We start from the raw sequence: 10,494 nt of genomic DNA, 5'->3' as shown, positions 1-10,494 counted from the left end.
ATATAGAAAGAATAATATAATTATTGTATACAATATATAGAAAGAATAATATAATTACTTATGGATTACCACTAAAATAGCCTCTTAATTAATAATTGACATCTCATCCCATAAAACGTGGCTTCCTTTCTGCCACATATTAGTTATTCAATTTTTTTCTCTCTCTTCCATGAAATAGAAAAATTAACTCAATTAAATTTATATTTGTATATATTTAATATAATAAACAATATATGCCTAACATATAAAATAACCTATGTTTACTATACATAACAAATTATTTTATATATAGTATATACTAGTTAATATACATAAAAAATAATATTATATATAGTATATAATAGTGAAATATACGTAATATATAAGCACAAGAATATATATACTTGTTCAAGGAATTGTATAATATATACAGTATCATATAAACAGTAGTATACTATTTTATGGATTAAAATGCTAGCTGAATGTATTGGGATGTTTAGAAAAATTAATGTGCTCTGATATGTATTTAATTTGGTTATCACTAATATAGGAAACTTCTTATTATCAGCGCTTTATTCATAGCAACATTGTTTTATTTATGGTATAAAATCAAACATATACCCTAAATATAGAATATATATTGTAGATTATGTAATTTAGTTAATACTTATAGATTACGAAATATTTTACTTATTTACTTGTATTTATGTAACTTCCCCATAAATATTTGCACGCATTAGCCCATCTACCAGGGTGATTTACGAGAATGGCCTCGAAAATGGATGGTCTTGAACTTTTAATCCCCTTGCTCAATGTATAAAACTTCAAGTTTAACAAGGTTTGTCCCATGAACAACACTTTTGACTTTTGACCTTAAGGTTTGTCCATAGGTCAAGTAGAGGTCAAAAGTTCAAGACCGGTCATTTCTAAGGTTATTGAGTGTAATTCCTGGGTTTTTACCATGCATAATAACGAGAAACACTTTTCCTTTACATATCTAAATGACTTATAGTTTCCTTCTCTTAAAACACTACAAGAAAGTATAGAAATGGCAACAAAAAATTTAATATTTGGCAACAACTTAGTTTATTGTTGGCAAAGGAACTTTTTTGTTGCGAAAGAGTTTAATTTTGTTGCCATTGTATTGATTATTGTTGCAAAAAGTACTTTTGGCAACAAAAAAAAAAAAGTTGTTGCACGTTGTTGCAATAACAGCCGTTGGGAAAAGTCTATGTAACAAAAAAAAAAAATTTGTTGCCAATTTTTTTTTTTTTCGTGTAGTGAAAGTACTGTTATTCTTTGCTTGAAGTGTTGAAACAAACATATCACGATCAATAATCAAATATGAGCTGTTAATTTGTTATGTATTGATAATTCGCTGCAGAATGAAACACAACAACAATATACCCAGTGTAATTCCAAAAGAGATGGTAGTATATACTATACGCTACAGCATCTTATCCCTATCTCTTATGCAGAAATAGCCTAATGAAGACCTTGAATTGCAGATTGAAGTGTTCGATAAAGTGCTGGGCCAAGGCTTGTTAGCCCAAATGAGAATAAGGGGAAGATAGGGAAGTGAAAAAGGCTGGCAAAGCCAGATTTAGGTATTACATATTCCATCAAGAGAATAGAAGCATACCAATAAGAAGACTGAACTCAAAACTTTTCGAAGCAGACCAATACGACAATAAATTTGCTACACAAACTTAAATGTGATAGCCGTGCATTAGCAGTTTAACATACATGCATTATTATTTTATTTTTTATTTTTTTGCGATTCCTTCTAATTATAATCATTATGGCTGGAATTAAAAGAGGAAAAATTGCTATATATGCCGGTTGATAATATTTTTTCAGTCATTTTTATTGCCTTAAACGGTTAGAAGATTGTGTTATGTATTCTACTCTTCAGGATTTGCAAGGGTTCTTGCTCAATATATCGTCCACAAGTGCAGAGTAATTGCTTGTGATGGATAAAACATTGGATTAATCTGCTAGAATTGACATTAGATAATTACCACTAGATGAAACTAAAGCCGCTTTACATCATTAAAACTAACATGAAAATTAACCTAGGATGATGATCAACATACATATACAAAGAAAGATGCATGTGGTCTGAAAAACACCTACTATTTCCTCCCTTACCTATTGGTTACATTTGCTACTACTCCCTCTTCCTGTTAATTCTCTTCCTAACAATAAAACATTACTCTCTTCACGTTATCTTTCAGCGCAGGCAGTGGCCGGACACCTGGCTCTCGTATAGCCTTGCCACCTTTATGAGGACTGTCACCATTGTCCGTCATGTCGGGTTCCATGTAGAATCTAGCTCGAAATGCAGCTAAATGTGCATAATAAGCTGGAGGAACTGCAAAGAACCAATCTTTTTAGCTCATCTAATCTTAAAAACTTCAAAACATATGACGTATTGCTTAAGCAAATAAAGCAGGTAATATTGCAGGGATAATATTCTGAAGCTTTAGACAATATCATTTTCTTGAAACGGGTAGGATGAGTTGTAAGTTTTTGGTTTCCTAGATGATATCGTTTTCTTGAAAAAATAATACCATTTTCTTGAGCTTTATATTTTCTTTATTATTGCCGCACTTTTTATTTACATTTTTCACTTACCCACAGAGACAGAACGCGTGCATCTTGCATATGTATAGCAGAGATTGTTAGTCAAGGACTGGATTCCGTCTGCTGTGAAATTGTTCTCATCCCACAGAACATGGTAGTGAGCCGGCCGGCTTGTACCCTAACAAGATGATGTACTGCATCAGCAACAGATCTAAAGGCTAAAATTAGGACAGAAACAACAAATTTAAGGTGCTTGTGAGGAAATTAAAATATATAGTACAACAACCTATCAATTAATTGCTCACAGCCTTATATATGGGCTTGCCTCTACTAGACGCATGGTTAGATATAATGAATTATGTAGCATAAGAGAAATATGTGCATTTCCAGTTTAACTTTTTGGACAACATAAGAGTCATACTTTTAGCATTTCTAGATAAAGATTCCTACCGAAATTGTTCCTTTTGGTAGTGTTCCCTCTAGCAAAATTCGATGTAATCACAAAAAACATTGCATATCCTGTTCATTTTATCTTTCATAAGGAAAAAGGTAGTTTCAGTTATACCTGAATGCCAGCGTGGCTACAAAGATAAAAGTCAAATTCCGTTGGATGACAGATTTTTGTATCAACCACAGTACCTGGACGAAGCAAGAGACGGTACTCAACATTGATGATACTTGACCATATTTCTAAAGTGTCTGAGACTAAGAATAGTTTACCAGGCAATATGTTTCCACTCCTATCAGTGCTACTCCTGTCCTTGTGATTGTTAGCAAATAGTCGGGTGTGATGCCGTTTCTGAACCACAATAAAAGTTACTGGTGGTTGGTAATTTGGCTCTAAAGATGCACAGGCCTGCACAAAAATAACCATAGTAGTTAGGCTAAAATCATATATGTTGAAATAGAAATCAGAGGATTAGCACCAACCTTCCTAATTGCATCTAACTCGAAAAGTAGTACTTGATAAAATTGCCCTTCACTCACACCATCCCTGTCCAAAAAGATGCTCTCATAAGTTAAGCGAGAACCAAGCCCAGGGAGAATATCATAGTGTTAATAGATGGGGGCTGACATAAATATTTATGCTACTCATTGTAGGGTCATCTATCAAGATTGGAATCATGAAGTTACCAGGATAAGCGGGCTTATTCGTAAAAGTGACTGCGTAAATATTTATAAAAACAACCGTAGCTAGTAAAATGCCATGGCAGATATAGTATGTGCAACTATATAGAGCGAGGGACTTACCTATAAAAGATTATCCTTTGTGGCTTTTGTCCTGTGGCCTTTCTGAAGGAAATTAGGAGATCCCTGCAAAATAGATAAAGTACCACTAGGGTAAATTATTTTCATAAAACGACAACAAATACATTGGAATTTAACAGATAGACGGCATACCTTATCATGCCACCACTAACTGTTCCACGTGCGGGATCATGCCATGTCTTGTACAAATCTTGTATAAGTTCCTGTCTATGAGCTTGAGCGCAAACAAGTCCAGCATATTTTGTCACTTCAGGCCAATCTTGTGACGCTACAACCTGTAGCCAGAATAGGAAATTGAGGTTCCTGCTACACCCACGTATGGGGAAAGAGGAGATTCTAGAGCATGATATCAAATAAGGAACTCACAGCAGCAATTGAAGGGCTAGAGTCTTCTCCGTTTTCTGGGTGGGTCACATCTGCTCCAAATATGATGGTAGGTATATCGCTTACTAACGGTATTCTACAGCTAATAGCATCCAACAGGACAGTATTTCGACCACCCATCTGCTACCCACAGCAGTAAGTATTTGTAAGAATGCAAATTTAGAAATAAAAGGATACAGTGCATAATATAAGTTAGATAATTTAGAAGCACCTTGACGTTGATCTTTAAGGAGACATTTGCCAAATATTGTTTGCTGATTTTGAATACATGCTTTGTCAGACAGCATTGGGTTATTAAACCAAGATCAGTCTCACATATCCGCTTTACGTCACCTACAAGATAAGAGTGTGAGATATTTTGAGAACAAGGAAACCATTAAAGCTAATCTCAATTGAACAAATGAAAGTTATTTCACCATACCATAGAGGGATCCGTTGTTATCTGGTAAAATGACTAATACAAGCTCCAGTTCTTTCCCTTTTAGCTTGTTTACACATGAATGGTAAACATGCTTCAAGGCTTTCTCTACTTGATCTGGCCTGGCCATGTATATTGGAATTATTGGTTCCGGATTGAACTCCTGTCAGCATAACCCACAGGAGCAAAGTTAAATTGTCTTCGTGTCTATATACAAACATGGAACTGAAAGAGAAATTTACAAGGAACAAAGAGAAAGAGCTTGCAAAAACAACTACCATTCCAGATACTTGACACATCTGAGCCAGTTCGTTACAAAAGCCACGAGCAACACTCTCTTGGACACTTCGTGAGAAGTTTATGCATGCCCAACGGCTAACATTCATCCCATTGATCATTTTCTGTGCACACATCAAACTCATAAGACAGGAAAATGCGAAGCACAAATAGACAATACATAGTAAACAATGATGTTACTACATGAATGGTGCAACGTAGAATTAGTAAATAAACTGATGATTCGCTAGTTGAAACAACTAAAAGAAAGAAATCAAGTAGAAAGTGAACTAAGAAACAAGCGGAAAAGGACCTTATTCATCATATTCCACTGCCCAACTTGAGGCAGACAATCCTTCTCCTTCCCAGTCTCATGATATTTTAGCTGTGGAGAAATGAGACAAGTAGATGTCAAATGACAAAGCATTAGGGTTTATTAAGAATGAAAATAATAGCTGGCGTATAGTGTTTTACCCAAGGAGCAGGCAGCACACGAGCTTCCAACGATGCTTGCTTTTCACTGATTTTGATTCCAAACTCCTTTGCATATGGGTCTTCATTATAATCATTGTGTTGAACAGTCTATATTTCAAAAGACAGTCAAGTACTGTTCTGAAGCATATTGGTGTAATAAAAACAAAGAGACTCTAAAAATAAAGGGTCTGTAACATTTGAGACAGTCCGAAATGGAGAAATTTACAAACCATATAATTGATGTTATGTAACATTCTCAAACTATTTCACTTTGCTATGTTTATATAAGCACCAGAGCTCTGAGAAATAGCGGTATCATTGACAAGTTAAACATATTTCTAGCACAACAGAAAGGACGCATGAAAAGTAACAAATCTTACAACATACCTGCAAAATTGAGTTCTCACGATCTCTTGGTCTTTGGCATGTGACCTTCAAAAGAGCAGTAATTTGCTTCTCACTCAACCTTTTAGTGTATCGTTGTCCCTCAACAATTTTACACGCCTAAGAAAAACGATAACAGAGCATAGCTCAGAACTATTGGAAAGAGATATGAAGTTATACGCATATCAATTAATATTCTCACCTCCATAGGTAAATAGTTGGCTTTCTTTTGGTTCCCTACTTGAAGGCATGGAAGATGTGTATACTTTATAGTAAAGTCATACATTTCTTGAAAGTATTCAACTACTGACTTCATGGTTAAATTGTCATCAACAGGAAAACTGAGCGAAGTAACAATGAGCATTAGGTCAGCCTAAGTTTCATCACTCTCAGAGCAAATGTATTATAATGTTAAAAGTAACAAATACAAAGGCATGAGCCAAAAAGCTTACACTAGTTCTCTTGTTGGCTGAGCTGTTAGTCCTGAAACTCGATACTTTCTCCGGACATTGCCCCTGTGCGTCACTTCTACTTTCACTCCTCGAAGAGCCTTCTTAATCTAGATGGCATTTGTAGGAAAAACTAAAAGGTTAAGTGAAAGTGTAAAGTGGCCAAAGCATTTGCTTAACAGCATTAACTTGACAAGGGAATCATTCAAGTCCAGTTAGATGTTGTTACCTTTACACGATCGGAGTCAGATAAGGGCCTTGACGACACATCTTTTCCAAGAAGCTGGGCTACAAACTCTATCACTGGTAAAGCTTCAATAAATGCAGCTGAAGCCATATCTGTTATTCGGGATCCAAAGATCCAATACAGTTAGGAATAATTAACTACATGAACAATAATCATATAATTATTGACTAGTCAAAAAGAAATTTCACAACAATCATATCATATTTAATCTGAATATTGACAATCAATTACCAATATTAAGCGACAAGCCCATTTGAGTAGGTCTAATGCTCTGGTAGAATCCACACCATGCTTCTAAACCGTCACCAAGAGGCTGAGGTTTCCGGATATCAGGCGAAAAGAAAGATCTTCCAACCGGACAATACCTATAAAGAAATGTGCATTGTCAGACAAAAAGTCAACTGAACAGAAATCAATTGCAGGTCCAGAAACCGAAGAACTTCTTGAAAGCTCCTTTAGAATATCCAAGGTTGGAGTGTCTACCTCTTGATCGAAAGCTCTCTCAAAACAATGTCCAGAATTTGAAGAGCTTCTTGTGGACCATCAGCACGCTTACCAGCAAGAAATTGGCTCAAATGATGTAAATTTGCTCTTGCAACAAACTTAATCACCACTTTATACTCTCTTTGCCTCCTAAAAGAATTTACGATTTACATTAGAAAACAAAGACAAATTATTTAGTCTACGGATTAAAAAGGCCTAACCAAAGCTGAATCCATTTCAGCTAGCCCGACCTCAACTAGTTTGGGATAAAGGCTTAGTTAATTGATTAATTACACAAGACAACAAAGAGCATATTTTTAACTAATTTGGTAGAAGCTGATAAAGCTCTTGTCAGACACTCTACCCCTAGACCCTACGATGTGGGATTATACTGGGTTGTTGTTGTTTGTTGGTAGAAGCTGATAGTTTAGACCGAACCGGATTAAAAAACATTAATGAGATTATAATATCTTCTTATTTATTTGTACTTTTAATATTTTAACAAGGCTTCAGCAGCCTAGGAGTAAAAAGATTGTCTACATTTCTACATTTAAAGCCTATCTAGTGGTAAATTCTTAATTGAACCCTGAAAATAAATCTAAAGTGAATGAGGACAAAAGCAATAAAGTCATACTTTGGACCATTGATCACATCATCTTCATCAATAAGCTTAATGGTGAACTCCTTCCACTTAAATGGAAGTTCACCAGCAGTGTAAAGACTCTTCCTGCCATCATAAGCTGGTAATCTCATCCCTAGATCAGATTCTTTGTACAGTTTCACCAGTTCTGCCATGATAGCTCTGTTCACATTTCTTGATGACACTTCAGGGGTTACAGTAACCTGCAACCACCAGCAACAAGTTAAGTTTTTAAAGGTGCATACATACAAAAAAATACAAAGAGAATTATCACAACAGTTCTGACCAAAATTCAGAGAGTCATTAAATGCTAAGGGCTAGAAACAAAGTAAAAGCAAGTGTAACAAGGGTAAAAAAAAAACTTCAAAGGGATGTCAGATTAAGGGCCCCAAAAGCAACACACAATTTAAACCAGTTTTAAATGTATTAAAAACTCAATTAAAAAAAAATAAAAAAAGGAAAACTAAAGTAGCAGCTTACATCATACTGGTTTAAGTCCTTGTTTGGTAATTCAGCCAAGAAATGGTTTGCTTTAACAATGCATTTTGTCCCAAGTTGGCCATAACCTGGTCTTGGTGCAAAACACAAAGACTTGCTTGAAGAAGGAAACCCTGAACTGCTTCCATTATTCTCAACTACTGATACATTTGTTGCTTCAACAGAAGGTGCTACTTCTGCTATAACTGGTTTGCTTGCTAAAGTGCAAGGTCTTGAACTAGGCCTCATAAATGTCTCACTTTGATCTGATTTTCTGCCACCTCTTCCCCTTCTTCTACCTCTGTTTCTTGAAGGTGGTGATGTTTGGTTATGGATTTTGTTGTTTTGGGGTTCTTGAGTTGGTGGCCCTTTGCCATTTTGAGAAGTTTTGGGGTTTTTCTGAACTTGGTTCATGGTGTTTTGCACTTGGGGTTTGATAACAATGTGCTGTTCTGAACCTTCCTTCATCTGCCTTAGAGGCATGATGTTGGTTTTTTCTATTTTTGTTGCTTTTTCTTGATGAAACTGCTAATGTGATAAGCACAAGAAAACTGTTCAAAAGTAATAAAGTCTTTCACCAGATGGCACAGTTCTAATATAGTTCTCCACACTCAAAATGGCCTCAAGATTTGAAGATTATTGTACTGAAAATCCCAAAAACAGAAAGGGTACACATGTCAGCAACATGATGATATTTGGCAAGAAAGTTAAGAGATGAAAATGCTTTCAACTTTCACACACAAAAGCAAAAAGGATAGTCATCACAACAACAAATGGCAATTCTTGATTTTGCTTACTACAGACACAGCCATTTCCTTCACAGATAAAAATCCAAACATTTCACATTTCTTTCAATATATAAAACAAAACAGCAGCTAGCATTAAAAAGATTACACCTTTTGGATAAAAAAATGGAACTTGTAATTAAATTTTCACAGGTCTTGTCACTGCATACCATCAAGAGAAAATAGTGAAATGATGATAAACTGCAGAAGATAAAAATGAAAAGAAATATAACCACCTTAATATAAATGCATACACAGAAAAACAAGCATCTAGGCGTACTAGAAACTATTTTAACACTATTTCTCCCTTCTGCATGAACATCAGTTGTTAGAAGGTACAGCAAAACTAATTTTCAAGGAAAAAAAAAAAACAGAAAAATGAAGAAAAAAACACCCAGTTAGAGACAAAGTGAAAATTTTCTCAGAACTCAAAACCCTCATAGATGTTTCTGTTGGAAACCCAATACCCATGAATCAAGGATAAAAAAAAAAAAAAAAAAAAAAAAAAAAAAACACAGATTCATTAAATAGTTTAAACATGTGCACAAATGTCTGTATGTGTGTGGATAGAACTGTTATATACTAGTAAATAGGAAAAAAAAAATTACCAATTTGTTGAATACCCATAAGAAAGAACCATTCCTTCAGATTTGTCCCTTAAGCAAATCCAAAACTACGTACCAGAAAACCACAGAGAAGGATGAATAAATCCAAGACAAATGAGACAAGAAAGACTTATACGATAATGTACAAGCATGAGTAAATGTGAAAACCATATATGACTGCTCTAGAAGAGAATAAAAACGTCTTGAAACAATCAAAAAGCAACAAAATAGAGTACAATAATATTAATACTCACTAGCCAGTATATACTCAAAAACAAGAAAAAGGAATAAACTTTGAAAACCCAAGTTTCATCTACACCCCAAGACTGATAATAAACTTACATTCAACAGAATGAAACAAGAAATTCAAACACAAATGAAGTCTTTAAAGGTGTAGAATCAATCACCAAATGAATGAAACCATGAAAGACCAAGTACCCTTTGAAAAGATGTGTGTAGCTTGATTCCAAGAATATTAAAGCATTAGTAGTGAGCTTTAGTAATAATGGGGACAAAGACTATAAAAAGAGAGATAGATATATAGTTTTAGAGAGAAAGTGTTGAGATGAAAAGATGTGATTTTTATGGAGATATGAAGCATATATATATGAGAGAAATAAGAAAGAGAGAGACAGTAATAATGATGATGATGAATCTTTTTTATATATATACGCATGCAAGGTGCAAGTGCAAGTGCAAGGGTGCATCTGTTGTTTTCTTTATCACGTGTAAAAGCCTTGTTTAGGGACCTGCTTCTACACACACACCCTTCTCTTCTCTCTCAAACTTCAATGTCCCTTAGCAAAAACACACCTTTTGCTTTTTTCACAAACACTAGCCACACTTTTCCTGTGTCACTACCTCCTCAGTCTCACTTCTTTTCTCTTTAATTTCTGCAAGTGATTAAGCTCGTCCCCCGTTTTAATTTGTTTGTTTGGTTTTGAGACTTTTGGATTTTGTGACTTAAATTAAAGATACACAGAATGTATCTAAATAATCTTTAATTTTGTAGTCTTAAAACATGTGAAAAGTTGAAAT

General features: G+C 34.7%; 1 protein-coding gene across 4 annotated transcripts; it reads right to left on the bottom strand.

The window, feature by feature from the left end:
- Positions 1–1,952: 1,952 nt before the first annotated feature.
- Positions 1,953–10,035, bottom strand: LOC132046624 (protein argonaute 10). Of its 4 annotated transcripts, none has more exons than XM_059437328.1 (22): positions 9,895–10,035; positions 8,070–8,710; positions 7,584–7,792; positions 6,950–7,099; positions 6,698–6,831; positions 6,449–6,558; positions 6,223–6,329; positions 5,973–6,111; positions 5,774–5,890; positions 5,387–5,494; positions 5,226–5,297; positions 4,915–5,037; positions 4,640–4,799; positions 4,430–4,551; positions 4,201–4,338; positions 3,967–4,109; positions 3,817–3,879; positions 3,496–3,559; positions 3,286–3,421; positions 3,131–3,204; positions 2,617–2,743; positions 1,953–2,353 (listed from the first exon to the last, which is right to left on the bottom strand). In XM_059437328.1, exons 2-22 carry the CDS (start codon positions 8,547–8,549, stop codon positions 2,178–2,180), a joined length of 2,952 nt encoding a protein of 983 aa, XP_059293311.1. In that variant the 5' UTR covers positions 8,550–8,710; positions 9,895–10,035; the 3' UTR covers positions 1,953–2,177. The 4 variants fall into 4 exon arrangements, with proteins under 4 accessions (XP_059293311.1, XP_059293295.1, XP_059293304.1 ...); XM_059437312.1 differs by having other exon boundaries at positions 9,799–10,032; XM_059437321.1 differs by having other exon boundaries at positions 9,864–10,028.
- Between the last annotated feature and the right edge of the window lie 459 nt (positions 10,036–10,494).

This window comes from Lycium ferocissimum, chromosome 1, assembly GCF_029784015.1.
Source record: "Lycium ferocissimum isolate CSIRO_LF1 chromosome 1, AGI_CSIRO_Lferr_CH_V1, whole genome shotgun sequence".
Taxonomy (NCBI): domain Eukaryota; kingdom Viridiplantae; phylum Streptophyta; class Magnoliopsida; order Solanales; family Solanaceae; genus Lycium; species Lycium ferocissimum.
The sequence above is the reverse complement of the archived record's forward strand: the minus strand, read 5'-3'. Positions and strand labels throughout refer to the sequence as shown.

Excerpts from the sequence above, each read along its gene's own strand:
- LOC132046624 (XM_059437328.1), bottom strand. The coding sequence starts at position 8,549 with ATGCCTCTAAGGCAGATGAAGGAAGGTTCAGAACAGCACATTGTTATC. Across the intron at positions 7,100-7,583 it reads GATGTGATCAATGGTCCAAA|GAGGCAAAGAGAGTATAAAG; the intron begins GTATGACTTTAT and ends AAATTCTTTTAG. Across the intron at positions 3,560-3,816 it reads CAAAGGATAATCTTTTATAG|GGATGGTGTGAGTGAAGGGC; the intron begins GTAAGTCCCTCG and ends CTTTTTGGACAG.